This window comes from Chamaea fasciata, unplaced genomic scaffold (assembly GCF_029207755.1).
Source record: "Chamaea fasciata isolate MVZ Bird 193981 ecotype frontalis unplaced genomic scaffold, bChaFas1.0.hap1 SCAF_4, whole genome shotgun sequence".
NCBI lineage: Eukaryota > Metazoa > Chordata > Aves > Passeriformes > Sylviidae > Chamaea > Chamaea fasciata.
The window spans coordinates 65,741,737-65,761,903 of NW_027094089.1; the positions used below are offsets into that span (position 1 = coordinate 65,741,737).

The 20,167-nt window shown below is 37.7% G+C and overlaps 1 protein-coding gene across 1 annotated transcript in view; it reads left to right on the forward strand.

Annotated features, from left to right (window-relative positions):
* Window positions 1-20,167, forward strand: part of FBXL17 (F-box and leucine rich repeat protein 17) — a 282,413-nt gene that overhangs the window by 14,476 nt on the left and 247,770 nt on the right. The window contains exons 3-4 of the mRNA XM_066181845.1: window positions 3,025-3,282; window positions 3,994-4,125. Coding sequence (XP_066037942.1) covers window positions 3,025-3,282; window positions 3,994-4,125 — 390 coding nt within the window. The remainder of the gene's footprint in view (window positions 1-3,024; window positions 3,283-3,993; window positions 4,126-20,167) is intronic.

The following is a 20,167-nucleotide window of genomic DNA, read 5'->3' on the forward strand; positions in this document are numbered from 1 at the left end:
GATCAGTTGTTAAACAGTATGAGCACAAATGCTATTTGAAATGGGTTGTGGGTTACCTGTCTCAACTCTGCATCAGGTAGTCTGGAGCTATCAGACCTCTTATTAATTCAAAGACAAACATGAGCATTTCTGAGGATGCAGTAGTTGGATGAATGGTCACATACATGGTGCTTGCTCTGTTTTAACAAATTGTCTTTATTTTATTCTTCAGCTGGTATGGCTCCTACTCATTAGAAAAGGGATTGCGTTTGGTTTGGGGTTTTTTTAGGCCTTTAGCTGATCCTTAAATGAAATATTGTGGGTTTAATTTAGTGAGATCCCTAGGAACCTAGCCTTAAATTGTACAGGGTAACTTCCCTCCATGGAAAGTTTTAGGGATGCCAGTACTGTTTGGCTACTACCCTTAGGTTTCTTTCTGAATGGTGATATGCAGGAGTTAATAAGTGGTGTTAAAAGTGAGACTTCATGAAAGTAGAGGGTACAGAGAAATAAAAACAGGACAGTTGCATTTGAAGAAGGATCTTTTTCTTTGCAATTTGGCGTTGTGGTTTAACCCCAGCCAGCAGCCAAGGCCCAGGCAGCCCCTTCCTCGCTCCCCCACCAGCAGGGTTGAGGAGAGAACTGGAAGAATAAAAGCTACAAAACATGAGAGTTTAAAGACAGTTTAATAGTGAAAGCAAAAGTTGCACACACATACACAAAGCAAGCAAGACAAATAATTAGTTCACTGCTTCTTATCAGCTGGCAGGTGCTCAGGCATCCCCAGCAGAGGAGGGCCCCATCACAAAGAACAATAACTTGAGCTGACAATCCCCATCACTGGAAATGACAAACCCCATTCCTTCTTCTTCCCTCACTTTATACACTGAGCATGATGCCGTATGGTCTGGAATGTCCCTTTGGTCAGCTGGGGGGTCCTGGCTGTGTTCCTTCACAGCCTCTTTGCCAGTGTGGCCAGGTGAAAAGCAGAGGCCTTGGCTCTGTGCAATCCCCACTCAGCAATAAGAAAAACAGCACAAATCCAAAACATAGTCCTATACTAGTTGCTGTGAAGAAAATTACTTCTATCCCAGGCAAAACCAGCACAGTTCTTTTCTATCTTAACACCTGCTTGATGAAAGAGCAAGAAAAAAGATCTGACTTGCTACAAATGAAAAGCATGTTGAATGCAGCAAAGGCTGTTCCTAAGCTGTGTAAGACAAAAATCAAAAGGGATTTGTGTTGCCTTCTTTCCCTCTTTGGTTAAAGCTAAATCTCATCTGTGCCAGGTGATGGGTAAGTATTTCTGAACGGTCCTTTGTAGGATTGTCTTCTTTTAAGATTGTTGTCATTTTTGGTGAACTACAAGGTTTATAGATACAAAATGGAAGGAATTTTTTTTTAATGATGGTGTTAAGGAAACTTTGCTGTCTGAGCATCTAGGGGCCGCTCTGTCAGCCACACTGGCACCACCTGCTTGGGACCAAAGTCCTTCCTGGTGGCTGCTCCAGGGTGGTGATGGATTCCCTGCCCAGCTCCCTGCACACTCCACACAGTCAGACCACTTTCCTTACTGCTTCGATTTCAGGTTTCCCACAGCAGAGTCTCAGACATTTGGGTCCTTAAAGTAATGTAATCATTGTGCAACTACAGAATAACAGCTCAAGCTGGAGGAGAAGGGACCCCAGCAGAGGGACTCCTGTGCTTTTATGCCCTCACTGTATGTGCATGGTTATGTCTGGGGGCTCTTGGCTCCTGCTGTGTTTCCAAGTGTCCCTCACCTGGCTGTGCCAGAGGTCTCTGTGCTCTTTGTTGTGCAAAGAGTTGGCACCAGTTCACGCATGGCCTTTTGCCTCTGGCTGTGCCACCTGGAGCTCAGCCTGAGCTCCACTGCAGCTACACACTCGAAGCTATTTGTACTGAATGTATTCCTCAACAGTCCTCCCTTTGATTTAATTGAGCATACCTGCTAGTATATTAAAATGAAATAAGAAAAGTTTTAAAACAGTGAACACTGCCCTTCCATACAACAAAAGTAGTTATGCATCAAACATAATAGAATGAAGGCTAACACAATTGCCATAGGGCAGAAATGATTATCAATATGGAATCCCATATATTTCAGTAAACAAATGCAGTCATGTTTGTTGGCTACAAGTTATATAGTTCTGTTATGAGTTAGTATTCTACCTTCTGTTGGTTAAATGATTCCTGCACTTCTTATGCTAATTAGTCTACACACTCAGTCTTTGTGGTCTTTTGGGTTGGTGGGTTTCTTGGGTTGTTGGTCTGTGGTGTTTGCCATCTCCTCTTGCCAGAATTGCCTTTTACTCAGCTGGAGTTGATTCTAGAGTTGCTGAGTTGACTCTGTTACTTTCTTCCTCATCTAAGAAGTTCTGAAAAATGTCATTGTGGTCTGTGACTTCTGCATTCTTTGTGTCCACTGTCAGTAGTACATTACTCTCCATAAGCTTTTTTAACCTCCCGTAGGAGCTGAGGTCATTAAAGCACATCAAGCCCTAAACTTTAATAAGACAATTCTACCAACTAGTAATTTATTTTTTTAATACCTGGACATCAGAGACAGTCTATTCGTGGCTAAAAAGAATAGCAGGTCTGTGGTTACCCTCCTAACTCTGGAGCTCAGTCTGATACTTGAGAACTTCTGTCACATTGGGCAGCTGTTTGGGATTCTTTTTGTGGTGGCATAAATTCCTGCAGCTACTCATTTTCTGTCCTTGTCTAGCTCTTGCCTCTCCCTCTGTAAGCTTTGTCATGAAACCATCTAGCTACAGTCTGCATGATTTGTCAGAACTGGCTTTCCCCCAGTTGCCCATATCTCATCAAAACCATCACCCCCTCCCTCCTCCAAGGCAAACCAGTTACAGTTTAGTATTCAGCCATAGGTAGTATTTCTAAAGGAGGTGTTGTTTCATTTTCCTACAGCTCATGGAAATGCATCTTACAAACAGCTGTTTTTGTCTTAATGATATTAAAGATCTTTACGTAAAAAGTTACATGAGAGTATTTGTTTTTTCTTTGCAGGTCACTGATGAGCTGTTGGAAAAAATAGCATCAAGAAGCCAGAATATTACTGAAATCAATATTTCTGATTGTCGCAATGTATCTGATACAGGAGTATGCATATTAGCAATTAAATGTCCTGGGCTCCTAAGATATACTGCCTACAGGTGTAAACAACTTTCTGACACCTCTATTATTGCAGTTGCCTCTCAGTGTCCTCTTCTTCAGAAAGTGCATGTGGGCAATCAAGACAGACTCACTGATGAAGGCCTGAAGCAGGTAACCATCCGTTCCACAAATTCATTCTGTAAACTTAGTATGTTTCAGCTTAGCAAGTAGAAGAAGATAAACTTTTTTTAGGATTTAATTAAAATCACAAAAAACCTTCTGTTTTAAAAGTTGGTGTATGGAGACCATTTTTGGTGCAGTAAATGATGTTCTCTAGAGACTGGACATACTTTCTTTTTTTCATCTTAATACTGAGGGTTTGAATGATTGCTTTTGTAGTTAAATCTGCAGTTTGACATCCTATACTTTACCTCTGTTGGGTTCAATTTTCCTGAGCTTGGTTGCTATTCAAAACCTGTGTTTAAGTAACTCGTTTTTCCTTCATGAATGCTGAAGGTGACTAAGATCTTTATTTGTTAGATGTGCAGGAAGGTTTCATCAACTCTCTGAGAGTGTTAAAGGAGCATTTAGGAGTTAGGGTATATCAAATAAGCTGTTAGCTTATTGTTAGCTACCTGTGCATACAGTAAATGATTTTGTTCTTATGTGCTGCTTTTAGGTCTATTTTGTTGACTATAGTTAGCAACCTGATTTGGTCACATGTGTAATTAGAATCTTTCTTGTTTGCACATAGTGTTTCAAAGCGTGAAAAGAGATAATTTTTAATGGAGGGTAGAGAAGCAGAAAAAAATATCTTTTCTCCCATCTCTTCATTTCAGTCAAACTATTTTTTTTTTCCCCCTTTGATTTAATTAATTGCAGCTCGGTTCAAAATGCAGGGAATTGAAAGACATACATTTTGGGCAATGTTACAAGATCTCAGATGAAGGAATGATCATTATAGCTAAAGGCTGTCTGAAGCTGCAAAGAATATATATGCAAGAAAACAAATTAGTAAGTACATATCGTGATTTTTTTCTTCCCAAGGCATTCTGATTGTCAAAGCTTTCTTTTTCTCTTTATCTTTTAAAAATTTTCTTCAGAAAGGCTTTTTGCAAGTGAATTGCTTAAAAATGTTTCTGGCTGTGAAAATTGCGATTCTACAGAGATGGCTCAGAAGGTGATGCAAGTACCAGTTGAGCCAAATGTGTTAACTTCTTGTTTTTAACATGATATTTCAGAAGTAATTGTTTGGGAGATGCATGGTTTGTATAGGAAAGTACTTAGTTCATATGGCATGTTTATTTTCTTTCTACAAGTGCAGTAAAAAGTGCAAACAGCTAAAAGATTTTTTGGAGCTTGGGTTCTTGATTGCAAGTGATACACTCATAATATTTTCTTGAAATATATCACTTTCTCACCAGGATAGAGTAGTATGCCTGTGCTAGTAGAAGGAAGGTGTTGAGGAGTAATAAAGGAATCTTGTGTCCTAATTCTAAGCAGTCTGTGAAATGGTGGTTTCTAATGTAAAAAGAGTGGCTTGTAAATGGTATAGCAGAACACTGGTTTAAGGGTTTTTTTAAAAAAAATTATTCTATTTTTAAAATTTGTTTCTTGCAAGAAAGTAGTAAAACTTGCTTGCAGTTGAATATTTAACTGTCAGCTATTATCGTGGTTATAGCCTTTGTTTCAAAAGTGCTGAACTGGAAAAAATAAATTGTGTTTGTTAGAAAACAGCATACCTTGTATTCTAGAATCATTTGATATTTGTCTTCAGATAGACAAAGAGATGCTAATGCTCAAGATTGGTTTGTGTATTAAGAAAAGCATTTTCAAATTAACAAAGAAAGAAAAAGGCAGCCAGTTATTGGTTTTGGTCAGAACTGTAGAAAGTTGAAAAAAAGGAGATAGAGACCTAAACTGAGATTTCTGTACAGTTTAAATGCAGAAAAAGGGCCTGTGCCTCCTCCTGTATTGAAACACAATCAAAGCTAGTCCTTCTAATACTTACCTTAATACATAAAAAGCTTTAAATATGAAAAAGAAATTATCTGAGAAGTCTGGAAGGAAAAACATCTAGCTTCCTTCGTTTTCTGGAGAGAGAAAGCTGAGTTAATTATTTGTCTTTGAAAAAAAGAGAAAAACCTTCAAGGTTGGCATAATTGTATGCGAAAGATGGCTGAAGTGTAATTAAGAATGCAGTATGTTTAAATATTGGCATAAGTACTTGTTCATTGGAAAATATGGAGGGAAGGTGTTAACTTAGCTTTTCTTGTAGATGCATCTTAGCGTTCTTGTCACTGAAATTTTGATTCTCTTTGCAGTGTGAAATGTAACCTAAGAAGTTGTTATTGTTAACCTAAGAAGTTACAGTTCTTAGCACTTAAAGACTTTGCAGTCTTAGTATCTGAATTGTCATCAAAGTTCCTGTCTGAAATGGAACATAGGGATTATCTTAATTCTTTTTAAGGCAGTCGTGAAATGTGCTCTTAACTTGCACTCTACTTGGTTGCCTTCATTGTTAAAAACATAACACTGATTTTTAGTAGCAAATAAGACAAAAATATTTGCTGTCAAATGAATAGGAAATTTCTCTGAATTTTGTCACTCCTGGTAATTTGTCTAGCGACTTACCAAAGCTGAATTTTTGCCTAGTTTTTCATGAATGTACTTTATTGTTTTAGTATCTAATTGTACCTTAATTCCTGCCCATCTTTAATTATTCAGGGAGAAGCAAAAGTCTTGGGGCAAACTTGATATAGGTCTGTAAAATTCAATTCAGCTCCATAAATCTTCATATGTACACATGAAAAAAGTTTTGAAACTGTTATGAACTCCAGGGTGTTTAATCCTTAGAATAAAATAACACTTGAACAATGCTGCCAGATGACAAAGCTGAAAAAGCTGCTGTGCTTTCCCTTTGCTAGGGTCAAGAGACTTTGAAGTCTTGCTGGCACTGTAGTTTTGTGTGATGAACCAAGATAATTTTTAAGAAGTTCTCACGCAGTTGTAAAATAGAAACATTTGCATTCCAAAATAAATAAAACATGCAGGAAATTTTCAGTTGTGGAATTACCTTAAAAGGGATTAATGGTTGGAAAATGGTTTGTCAAATTCTGTGGGTTACTTTTGTCCCTTCTAAAAAAGTCTCCTTAGTATTTGATGTGGCACATACTACTTTCTGCTTCTCTGGTGAAGAAGGTGGTTTGGGGAAATATGTGTTTGTATGTGTTTTTAAAATGAATAAGTATTTATTCTCAGAAATCAAAATATTCTTTGGCAAGAAGAGTGTCCTTGATGTGTGAGGTCTTAGTCTGTGTATTTGAAGGTCATACCTTGTCAGTATGCTACGAAGAGGACTCCTCCCATTTTAAGCAGCTGCTGTAGCATCCATGTAAATAGTCTTGTTTTGTATTTTCTTGTTTATTCCTTTCTCAGAGGTGCTCAAAATCATGTATGTGACTCTTACAATTTCTGTTAATTTCAAAATGTGTAGTACATTACAGATAGTACATGATGGTTGAGTTTTCATATAGGCTTGTCACACAATAATGGATTTTACACTTCAAGAGTACATCTAGGCGGAGGCAACCATCAGCTAAATAATGCCTTTGTGAGTGTTACTTTGCAGTGAAATGTATGTGGATCAGGCAGCACAGTTCAGTTGCTTCATCTGTTGCTAAGTAACTCCGTTATCAGACTGCTGAGCAGAAACAGGGAAAGGAGAATTTATGTTCTGATTGTTGAATATGCTAGACATTTCACAGAAAAATAGACCTTTTCCTGTCTATGAAGTGCTGATTATGTCATGGTAATAAGCAGAAGCTGCAATTAATAAATGGGACAAAGGATGTAAGAGGAAAAAGTTAACATTGCATGGCTAACACAACAACAGAAGGTTGTAGTTATTTGCATAACTGTTTAGGATTTGTATCTCTTCAAAACATGTTTATTTTTCCTCTGTCCTCTGAATGAAAGAACAGTTACATGCTGAGCCTCTTTTCTGAAGCATACTGGCCAAATAGGCAACCTAGTTTAAAAAAAAAAAAATAGTTACAAGTGCAGGACTTATGAAGTGTGCCACTGTGTTCTCTCTCCTCATCTGCCCCCAAACAGTCTGATGCAGTTTAATAATCTCAGAGAATTTCAGTGTAAATGGATAAACAGATTATAGCTCTGTCCAGACAAAACTAGAAAATTTCTTAATTTCTTGGCTGAATTTAGTTGGACTTTTTATTTTATGGTTGTGACTGGTATGGTATGCTATAATTTCTGTGTTTGCATCATGTGAATGTTCAATGTGAATGAAGCTGGTGGAAGATGGATGGGTGTCTTGGTTTGGGAAGACAGGTATCTGCCAGGTAATAAAAAAACCCTGCAGTTTCCTTTGGAATGGAGAGTGTAAACCTTCCCCCCCCCCCCCCCCCCCCTTTTTTTTTTTTTTCTTTTTTCAATTATAAATTACAATCGGAGGCTCTTAGGCAAAGATTTGGGAAATAGGAATAGCAGTTCTTTACTAGTATGTATTAAAAAGCAAGCAAACACAAAAAAAACCCCACCAAACAACTGCAGCATTACTAACAAACGAAAACAGTACCAAGAACCTTGAGGGCTTTGTTTCACAAAACCCAGGGCAGTTTGGTTTCGGTGTCCCTGCAGGATCCTCAGAGCACCAAGCTGAAACAGTGGAAAAGTCGCGGGCTGGTAGCTGGGATGGCAGAGTGTCCCGGCAGCGCAGGGGGTGCAGGGTCACACTGTAGCAAGAGGAGCAGCGCCGAAGAAGCCGAAGGCGAGGCAGGGCCGGCCCAGCTCCCGCGGGTGACAGAGAAAACTCAGGAGTCAGGCCGAACCGGTGATAGTAGATTTCCCAGGACTGGATCCCTTTGGCCACAGTGAAACTTCCAGCTAGCAACAGCCGTTCTGTCCCTCCCCCCAAACAACGAAAAAGAAGAGCCCGCAGCTGCCTCAAGCTCTGTCTTTTACCTGCGTTATCTCCCCCTTCCAACTTTGTCCACCTCTTTGTTTCGGTTAAGTACTCTCAAGTATCCAACACTTGGTCTCCTTGGTAACTTATGGGGAAAAAATTCTTTAGAGAAAGAAGGAACAAACCTAACTGCCAACAATGGATTAATTAGCAGCTACTAGTTGCTGTTTTTAATCTCTCCACCCCACACAGAGAGTACATAGCTTAGGTGCAAAGTCAGAGAACTGCTCCACACTAACATACAGTTCTCTCACTAATACACAGAGTGGGGGGTACTTTACTTCAATTGCTTTTATTGCAACCTTCCATAGAAGGATGGAGTCCTAAAAGGTTTTTGAAGGTTTTGTGAGATGTAGAACTCAGTGGCTACAGAGCACCCAAACGGAAGGGTTGTCTCCAGAAGCTTTCACACAAGCTGTCTGTTTTCCTTATTTTGGATAGAGTTCATCTAGATTTGGGAGCTCACTGTAAAGCTGGAGAAAACCCTTCTCCACTTAACTAATTTGATTAAACACACTATTTTCTTTTTAATTGCTTTTCCTTAACTTGATAACTTAATGGCTAAAATTATAATATAATTAAATAAAATAAAATAATTATTCCTCCCTATTCCACTCAGTGTCTGTGTTTTTTGTGGTGAACTAGATATAGATAATGAGAGATAGCTTCTAAAGATAATGCAAGGTAGAATTTTAGATACTGTAAAAGAATTACAACATTCCTACCTCTATACTTTGTTCCCTTGCTGTCTTTACTCTTTTACAAGCTCATTGAGGAATGGATGGGCTACTGTAGTAGCTCCTATGGCAGCACTTCTTCCATTCCAATAAAATGATGTTGTGAAGTGCATCCTTAAAGGCAAATCATTTGCTTGATGGTTCCCAAATGTGTTCATTAAGACAGAGTATGAGTTGACCGTGTGTTATAAATGACAGTATAATATAAAATAATCTATCCGTTTATGTATGCATCATATAGCTTGTATAAATAATGTTGTGATTAATATATTGTAGGTCCTAGCAAACTATGGTATATTAAAAATGCCTTTAACTCAGAGAATGGTGCAAAAACAATGAGTTTCATCCTGTTGTTTCTCACGTCTGTGTACTGGCCTCTCCAAGTGATATGTGTCGGGAACCGGAGCACCAAGAAAAAATTAGAAAATAATTTATTGACTCCTTGTTATTAGGAGTTGTGAAGCAACAGGATGAAACCACAAGAAGAAGTACAATATATTAACCTAATCTGCAAGATGACATGCAGGCAAGTCAGAAGTTAAAACCAAACAAAAGAGTTCCTGTAACATCATTAAAAAAAAAAAAAGAATAACATATAAACTCATGAATATGTGTGTACCCCAATAATGTAGCAGTATATAGAGAACATTGTTTTAAAACTAATGGTGTGGTTTTTGAACTATAGCTAGAAACACCCCAGCACTGGACATTGTCCCTTTTTATCCCCTTACTAAATTTTTAAAAATTGTAAAGACTGACCATGTTTGTATTTCTTTGTTAGACTCTTGATTCTTCCATTTCAAGATAAGCAAATTTTGGCACAGTTGGCAATATGCTTGATATGTGATAACACTTTTTAAGTTTGTATTTTACAGGCAGCTATTTAACAGTTTTTTAAGATGAGTATTCTGTAAGTTTTCTGCTTACCTTGGCAGTTTGCAGCAGATAAGAGTTAAAATTCAAGTTAACTGTGATGCTTTGTTTGATAGAAACTACAGTGCTTAAGATATGTGAATAATGTACTTTAGTTTAAGTAAAAAAGAATTAAGAGTATACAGAATATTACAGTTTTGTCACATGGTTATAGAGTTAACATATGCTTTTAAAGCATTGACTGGAATCAACTTAGTATAAAATGCAGAGGAAAAAATAAACTAAATTCTCATATTTTCTGAATAGTCAGCGTTGTGTAAACTGACTTAAAATAAATTTATTTTTGTCTTTTAATGATATTCCCCTCCCCACTTCTTTTTTTACTTTGGGAAGCATTTCCCATCCTGCATCATACTTGTCATCTGCAAAACACTTATTTCAGCATTGCACCTTGTGTCGCAAACGTTGAGAGAGTATTTTGCTTTGCTTTTGCTAAAAGCAATTTAGCCCAGGCAGATTGTTTCAGGAAGAAAATATTATAAGGCATATAAACTGCACAGTTTCTAATGTTTAGAATGTATGGAAATAACTTACTTTGTTTCAATGGTAATAAGTAAATGAAAGAAATTTTTGGGGGGAAAATGTTCCAAAAGAATGTAATTTCCCTGTCCTTCTTCCATCCCCCACAATATACTCCATATGCTATTTCACTTTTTACATACTGTTCCTGAAACTGTTCTTCTGCATGAAGAAACGTCAGAAGAATTATTGTTTTCCCACGTTTCTTCAGGCATACTTTCCCAAAATACTTTTGAACCACTTTATTTCATGATTTGAGGTTTTGAAAAGAACTGTAGTTGTTCAGACTTCCCCCTTCAGTTACTATTTTTCCAATTAAACCCCCATGTTCAGAAGGACCTGTTGCTGGTTTTCTTTGCAGCCACAGGCACCTCCTCCTCCTTCAGGTGTGGCCTAGGTTTCCCGCAGCAAAGTCTCAGACACTGGATTTATAAAAATGCTGGGTTTACAGAGATACAGCATGAGGTCAGAGAAGGTTGGGTGCCTTCAAAGAGGGACCCAGAACAAAGAAAACCCCAAGCAATTATATACTTATGACTTATGCCCCCACCTCTCACACACTCTTCTCATGCCTTGGTCGATCTAATGGCAATTTTTGGTTAGCACTTTCGGTGATTTTGGTGATTCTTTTAGCACTTTCCTAGTTTTTCTCCATGTCTACCACACAGGCAGGCACTTAATTTCCTGTCCTATTGAGTTACAGCTTCTGCAGACAGCTGTAGCCCCTTTGTATTTTCTGTTTTTTTTCCTGGTGCACCTGCTTACTCACTGGCTGTGCATGGAAAGCTAAAAAACCACTAGTCCTAATATAATAAACATTGCCTAGCAACAAGCGAAATGTCACTATGTTTAAAGCTAAAATACAGCACTGTCCCAGCGCTGTACCGGTTCCTAGGAAGATGACTAAGCGAATGAATTATTCTGTCTGAAAGCATATCTAGGTCTAAGTTCACAGCTTCTGGCCTAAGGCTTCAGCAAATCCAGCTACTGATGCTAAAAAAGCAACACACTAAATCACACATTGTAACTTCATGTAGCTCATCCTGCTTAGGACTTGTTTATGCTGAATAACTAGCATCTCTCAATAGTTAGTTGCTTGCTAAAAGTCTATATACATTTTCAGTGAGATGGTGGAGTAATGGTATGGTTTGTGTTGGAGCGTACCTGTGGTCTGGTCCCAACCCCACTACCGCTACACCGGTAGGCCAGGTGGCCTGAAGCCCCATGCGACCTGTCCCCTTCCAGGGATGGGGAATCCTCAGCGTCTCTGGGTAACCTGTTCCAGTGCTTCACCATCCCCACAATAAAGGACTCTGTACACACCAAGATGGATTTCTCTCTTGTGTACACTCTATGTCATAACTTCAGATAATAATGTTTCATCTTCCTTCAAGTACTAAATTAGATTATTTCTAAAGCAAAAACTTCATGCAGATGGCATGATGGTAGTATGCAGTAGTAATGGTGAAGTCCCTTTTGTATTTTAGTTTCTCAAACACTCTACCTACACACCCGAACCACCTAATGTACCATAAAAGTAAGGTTCAGCACCTTAAAAATGCGCTTAACAGCTATGCTGATACTAAGATGAGGTATGGGAAGTCATGCTTTCGTAAGAACTGTGAGACGTCAGTCTGTTAATAAAATTGTTATGGAAAAGTTTGTCTTTTGACAGGCTCTTCTGAACATTTACTTTGTTATTTTTTTCAACAACGTAAAATGATTCAGTCAATTTCTTAGAAACCTAACTTAGAGAACCTTATTTCTCAGAGTTCAGTTTTTTGGTCTTTTTTTGTTTAGATCTATTGCATTTTGACCTTGGCAGTTTCTGTAATACTGTTCCTGCAGTGAAACGTTTATGCAAAGTTTGATGTTAATAGAATGGAAGAAGGCAAAGCTTGTGTACATGTGCATAAATCACCTAGATCTATCTGCTGTGAAGACATTAGAACCGCAGTGCAGGAGTCAGACTCTTAGTTTCAGTATAACTCTCTGTAAATACCGTGTCAGTAAATATAGTGTGGTGTTGTCACCCTTAGATGGCGGCATTGACTTTGTAGTGGTGACGAGCTCCCGGCCGGGGCTGTGGGGAATTGCCAATGCACAGCAGATAATTTCTGAATATTGTGCTGGTTCCACAGACCCTGTGTTCCCTTCAGCTGCCAGGATAGCTGTCAGAGTAATTCTTAAGTGTCTCAATAAGGTCAGCTGTATGGTTTCACCACTTTATACTTTTCTGTTTTTTCTTTTTAGACAGGTACTGCATTTTGATGTTGTGAGTTTACTTGACATGTACACTGTGTTTGTGTACACATTTAAAAGCAACCAAAAACTGGAGTCGTAATCTGTATTGCAACATTAATTACACTTTTTTGCTCTTGTCAGGTTACATGTGGTTGATTAATGCTATACCTACTCTACTGCTTAAAAAACTTCCAGTTTTGATATTGATATAAAATTAGGTGTAATACCACTTAAAACATTTATTTGGGCTGTAATTTATTACCACTTATAATAAACATTCTATTCATAAAAATGCGTGGTACATATACTGTAGATTAATACGATGACAAGGAAGTGAGTGATGGAGTAAGGGAGTAGAAAAGTGGCTGATACAGAACTTTTCCCTACTTTTTGGTCAGCATTATAAGGTGATTATTCATTTGATACTTGCAGATGATGTATTTTGCAAATAATTTTAGTAAAGTTAAATACCTTTTTTTTTTTTTTTTTCTCATTTAAGCGACATCATTTTATACCTGTGCATTAATGGCTAGCATGTTAGTGTTGTACATCAAAATCAAACTTAGGAAGAATTGTAACAAGTAATGTTCTCAGTGTTGAAGATTCTGGTGTTGAAAGTCCAAACGGATGGAGGTAATGTAAAAATCCTAAATGCAATATACAAAAAAATTTCAGCAAGTTGTGAATTTTAAATTTTGAGTTAGAATGTAGACACTTCCACTTTATTGTTTCTTTTGTGTGTTTTTTGGCTGCTCTTGTTTTTGAATAAGGTACTTGAGCTTTTAGTTAAAAACTTGATGACCAGGAATTGGTAGCTGGAATGGAGTCTTTCCAATTGTTTGAAATAACAATATGTTAAAAATCCCTAGTCCTTTGGGATGGTAGGTATTACAGTACTTTAGTCGCAAACCAAATTCCATGATACTAGAGTGAAAAACCCTTCCACTAAAACATGTGCTGCTAGATATTAAAGTTACCTAAATGGAGCTGAAATTTCTGTAGTTTGTTTGTTTTCCTGTTGAAATTTTTGTTTGTTTATGTCTTTTAATCTGCTGGTGTCTTGTGTCAAAGAGAGCACTGGCAAACTCCAGATGAATCACTTGTAGGTTGTTCACCTGTTAAGTTAGTATCTTGACTCATGCCGTACTTTGTAGGAGTCTTCAGCCATTCACTGAGGATAGCAATAAATCAAAACTGATAATACTTCTCCCAGTGAGCTGTGATGCTTACTGAAAGAGATCATAAGTATGATGCTGTGAAGCAAATCCCTTAAAACTGTCAGTATCAATATTTTAAAATAGTGGTAATTTGCATCAATTAAATATAATCCAAATACATTTTTATTTGTATATGACAGAGACAAGATTATGTAAAAGTAACAAATGATAGGCATGCAGCTTTCTTTATATAATTTCTTTTCAGGAAATTCCAGTTGAACTTTTTTATCTTTATGAAGCTAGAATAATGAACTTGTCAAATTTCTGAAGCTGTGGGAAAACGCTTTTGTTTCCCAAAGAACTTCACTGTAACTTACATAAGTTACAGTTTTCAGTAGGAGAGATCAGATCATTAAGGGTACAAGTTCTGCAAATGTCTACATTCCCTCTTCTCATCTTTCTAGAGTGACGGGTACCTGGGAGCACATATATAAATGTATGTTCTCTGTGGGTAACTGGAGGTGCTCTGCCGGGTAGTTTCCTACCGGTAGTCTACCAACAATGTAGCATTTCTCCAAAATGCTACATTGTTGGTAGACAAGGTTACAGGGCAAATTGAATAGGCACTGCGGCAGAACTGCTGAAACCATCCTAGGTACTGTCTTTTTTGAGTCAAGGTTGAATTCTCATGAGTTTTAAACTGAAACGTCTGTCCCCTTGGTGGGTAAATTTTTGCATTTATTCTTCGATTTACATTTAAATTGCAAATTTGTCATCCATACACATTTTATGCACTTTCATCCTAGGAATTCCAGCATTATTTATTTTAGAATTTGCTATGGCCTTTCAACTGTCATTGTGTTTTTAATCCAGAATGATAATGTTTAAAAAACTGTGTTTGTCTGAGCTTCAGACATAAGTAATTTGTAGTTATTGTAGCCAATTTGAACATCCTATTCTGCTTTTCAGAACTACGTGTAGGTTTGTCCCAGTATTTTTAAGAGTCCTTAGCTTAGTGTTCCTCTTTTTCCTTGTTTTGTATTGTATTGTTTTATATATATTTTTCAGTAATAACTATTGAAAGTTCTGTTGTATCTGAGGTTTTTCCGAAAAATTGTCTTACTGGGGTCATCCTCAGACAACAACTTGCGGTTGTATTCGTTTAGTCTTCTTGTTCCACTGCATCCAAATGTGGTTTGTTGAGGGTTTTTTGGGTTTTTTTTTTTTGGTGTATATCTCTCTGGGAGATTGTACATTATTCTGACACTATACAATTAAATAAGTTTGCTAAAACTGAAAAATTATTTTTAAACCTTTCAAGTTTTTTATGAGATTTATACATGCATACATGCATACACATTTATCTATATCTATATCTTTATCTATATCTATCTATATCTGTTTTCTCACTGTTACCCTACTGATTCTGCTCCCCATCCCACTGTGGGTAGTAAGCTGCTGCCTGGGGTTAAGCCATGGCAATGGAGAGGATTGTGCTGGTGTTCCCTCTCCTACCACCTTGGTAAAATTACAAGGATGCTTTAAGACTATTTTGTATCTGAAACATCAAAATGTAAATTAGAAAAAGATCTAGTTAACAAAATCACAAAAAATATCAAGTATGTACTTTTAACAATTATTATTTTAAAATACTTTACTTCCTAAACATAGAGAAAAATAAAAAACCCTCCAAGGGTAAGGTTTTCATGAAGTATTTTTGTTTTCCCCACCCTCCAAAGAAAATACTGGATTTAGTAAATGGGTCAATGGACCAACTTCATTGTGGTCCATTGTACTTCATTGTGAGTGTGCATTGCCAGCAGAAGTTGTCCAAAAGACTTCCTGGGACTGCTTTCAAAGACTGCATTTTTTGCAGTGATGATCGCATGTAGTGCTGCTGTTGGAGGCATAGCTGTGCCTCTGCCATGGTCTGCCTCTAACATACGAGCCCTGTGCCCAGAGGATTTGTTTGTAGGCCTTGTGCGTCTGGAGATGTTACCCTGCTGATGTTGTCCATGGCTTTGTGCCAGAGGTACAGCTCTACAGTTCATTGCTCTCAGATTTTGCAACAAGGTGTAGGTGTGACAAAAGGGGTGTTTGATTTGCATAAAATGTCAACTTTGCAACTCTCTTCATCCGCACAATTCTCTTTTACTGTATTTTGCAGTCTGTTTATGTTTGGAGGCTAGGAATTTTTTAAAGGTGCTTTTATTAAAGCAGTTTTATAGTTTTCTTTAAACTAGTCTTGAAGTTTTTTAATACTTTATTTGATTTGCTGTGTAAAATACGTGAAAATGAAAGTTGTTAGTTGCACAGAAGTTACTGGATTGTTTTGGTGGGAGGGGAAGTGTTTGTTGTTAATCCTGTCCAGTTTCTTGAAAATACGGGGGATTACTCAGCTATGTAGAGAATACCTGTATTGTATAACATGAGTGAGAGATTTGTGATTGTGTTCTTGTGTCTTACTATGAAAGACAGGTGTCTGCTAAGGAGCGCAGGAGCCTCTCTTGGAATGGAGAATGCAAACCCCCTCCCTCCAAGTTATTATAATTCTGAAATTAAGGGGCTCTCAGGCAAGGGTATGGGGGTAGGAATAACAGTTCTTTACTAGTCTGTGTAACAAGGCAAACAAACAAGAATAACTATGGCATTAACAACAAACAGATTTAGGAACCTCGTGACGGCCTTCTCTGGCTGAGACGGGAAGGGATGTAGGGAGAGGCTTTGCTTCACAAAACCCTGGGGCAGTCTCATCCCCGTGCATCTGCAGGACTCTGAGGAGCACCAAGCTGGAAGGGCAGGAATGAGCAGAAATCCCAGGCTGGTGGATGAGATGTATCAGAAGCTCCTCGGTGACAGCTGGAGCTGTGGGGATGTCCCGGCAGGGCAGGGGGTGCGGGGCTACAGCGCAGCAAAGGCCCAGGGCAGGGCCGGGACAGCGGCGGCCTGGCTCCCAGCAGGGCAGGAAAAGGCCAGCTCAGGATTACTGGGCACATAAGCAGATGGTGGTAGGTCCCTAGGACTGGACTCCAGCAGTGACAGTGAATTCTCCCCGTAGTAAGCAACAGCTTGCCCGTCCTCCTTCTGATGCCGAGAACGAGAGCAGCTGCCTCCAGTCATTTACCTGCCCCCAAAAATCTCACGGTATCTTCCCCCTCCAAGAGACACCCCCCCCCCCCCCCCCCGAGACAAAAGAAGTGTTGCCAGATGCTACCCTTCTCTCTCAACTTTGGCTACTTCTTTTGTTGTACTTTAGCACCCATAATTACCCAGTAGTTAGTTTCCTAGCAACTTATGGGAAAAAATTCTATAAGTAAAAATGGAAGAAATCTAACCACCAACATCTTGCAATTGGATGATTTCAGCTACTATATATGGCTGTTAAAATATATTTGTTATTTCAAAAAGATGGGAATTTCTAGAATGAAATAGTAGCTGATAATTTCTGTGATTTTAGGCACTTCTGAAAATACCTTAATAGTGAGCACTTCAAAACTTTCTACTTGATAGATTTCAGAACAGCTCTATCTTGTACTGTTTTCCTTCAGTTTTAGCACGTCTGTCGCATCTCAGAAAATTTATTCTTCCTGTAGAGCTCATTCTTGACCTTATGCCCTGGGGTTTTTTTAAATGTTTCTTAGGACTGTACAGTCTGGGAAACATCGTACTGTTCCTGTCGCTCTTAGACTACAATTTCTCCAGGTTTTGAAGTATTTGCAACAAAGTTTCAGGAAGTTTTGGAGTGCTTTTAATGAGATAGAAATAGTGTGGGTGTTTGCCGTATGTACATCTTGTAGATGTTCTGTGCTTTTTTTGCTTTTCTTTTTTAGTCTCGCTTGGAAAAGGTGTTGGAAATAAACTATTATGGAAGGCTTGCTACAACTGACCTTTTGTTTTTTCGATTGTGATACTAGTCCTCTGTGAAATGATGTAAAACTGCAGTGTCTGTAGAGATAAGTGGTTGATTTTTTTTTTTTTTAAACTGGAAGAAAAGCTATATGGACAGTGAATTTTAAACTTGAATGGCACTTCTTTCTTACTAGTTCTATTATACAAATGGAAATTTGGGAGGACAGTCATCCTTTGGAGGAAGCAATTTTTTGTAAGGCAACAGAATTCTTGGGATTATATATGGTAGGACTGTCATGTCCTGTGAAGGCCGCTGCGTGCCTCCTCTGCATGCTTCATTCTGTGGTGGGTGAAGTTATCTGGAAATTCCAAACTTCTCTGAAGGTATTCCAGCCATTTCAGATACTGTGGCAACTGTTGATGCTTTCATGCAGGTTACAGTTTGGCTGCATTACAACATAAACTCAGGTAGATCATTGTTTTCCTCTCCTATAAAGCACTCTGTCCTGGGACTGAAAAGTATCATAGAAACGGGATATCCTGGATTTTCATGCTGAGATACTGGTTTAGTTAATTGACTTTTGCTTTTACTTGGCAGTAGTGATTCTTGGACTGTAGAAAGAGATCTAATATATCTGTGAACCAACGCCCTCCCAAAATAAAACTTGTGTGAGGTAATGCGAAAAGCTGCCATGCTAAGTTCTTTATTTTTACTGCTAACTTTGGCTCAGCTAATGATTTCCTCTAATCTTATGAAGATGATGATAGTGCAGTTTGTGCATTAAAGTAGGCACAAGTGGAATATTGAAACAAATATTTTAAGCTCCTGCTCTCAAACTGCAGGTATTGTAAGGAAAATTTCAAGTATGTTTTGATTAAGAAGTACATCCAGATGTGTATTGTGACTGTTTTTGTAAATTTTAAGCTATTTACTTCTTAATGCATAGAAATGTGATGTCATGTGACACTGATTGAATCATTTGTAATAGGTATGTGTAGATATTTTTGTCTGCAGAACAATGTCTATTTGCCATTTAGCTGTTGATTTTATGTTTGAAGATGGACAAGGTGATAGAAGGTGTTTAAAGATACTAAATGTACATGAAAAACAGTTGAAAATTTGGTGGATTTTGTGCTACAAGCACTTTTGATCTGAAGAGTATCTCTATGCAGTTTGTCTACATTTAGATGCTACTAGCTACAGAAATTTTGTAGTGCAATATGTATATAAATGCTCCACCATTTTTAGCATGCTATTTGAAGAAAAAGTATTTAAATATTTCATTCTATAATATTATAAGCTTATATTTTCAAATAGCATTTGCATGTAAAAATACAGTATTTTTGTCTGGCAGTCCAAAAAATTTTAATACATTCTTCTTGAATTAAACATGCTTCCTGTCTTTCTGTGTCGGGTGTTTTTAGGAAATGCTGCTTTGAAAGAAGACATACTTCAGTGCATAATAAAAGACAACAGGCAGATCAAATATTTAGATACCTTGGTTTATGAATGTGTGCTTCAATAAATTGTTCTTTTAATCTGGTAATTCTGTTAAAGATGTCATTCTTTATGTATCAAATCTGCCATGCATGGATTGGTGTGCTAGGGCTGTGTTCCCTAGCACAGGCAACTTCTGCAGTAGTTAGTCTCCATCACAGGAGACTGCACCTCTCTTTCATCTGTTTAATTCTCCAGGCATATTTGTTCCAGACAGATTTGGCTATCTTAAAAGTAGTGTTAAATTAGTTTTATTTTTTCAGGTAATACTTCAAATTATTTTCTTTGCTTAATATAGTAGGTGGAATTATTGCTGTTTTTACTGGTAAACCTATTTGTAATTGTATTCAGGAGACATATGATTATGGTTTTCTTGATTTTTTCCTGACTTCTTTTCTTCTCTTGCAGAAAAGATAGGCTCCTCAATGTAAGGAGTAATTACTAACGTTGTACACTACGAAACTAACATTTTTGTAAAAGCAGCTGTTGATTCTGAAAACAAATATTATTGAAGAACTACCAATTAATTTCATATTACTGTCACTGCAGTTTGTACTACCTGCATAAATGTAGCATTACAGTTCCTATTTTCCTCACATTTTCAGTTGCGTATAGCTTTCCCTTGCTTTTTACTTAAGACAGAAATTCTCCTTCTAGCTAGGGAGTATGTGTTTGTGCCAGACTTTTGTTTAGAGGGGTTTTCATTTTTCACAAAAAATTTAAAAATCTCTATGAATATCTCATTATGACTCTGTAAAATTAAGGGGTTTTCTGCACCAGTTAACAGGGGAAAGCACAGCAGTATGACAGATGTGCTTTTGCTGTTTTATTGTCCTTTGAAAAATATAGCTTGCCTATGTTCAAACCCAGGTCTGAAGAGAAGCATTATTATTTTCTGCATATATATGTCTATGCTAGAGATAATTCATTTTGAGATGGATTACTTAGATGTATGTAGAGAGCAGAATGATGTGATTTGCCACAGGATGAACATTTTCTGTTCAGGGTGTGAAAAGGTTTGGTAAGGCTACCTGGTACTTCTTTCACTACATGCTGTGGTCTGCTCTAAGCGTCGGATCAAATAAAAACAGGCAGTGGTGGTTTCTGTTGTTTTGTCTTAGTTTACTTTTGCTCA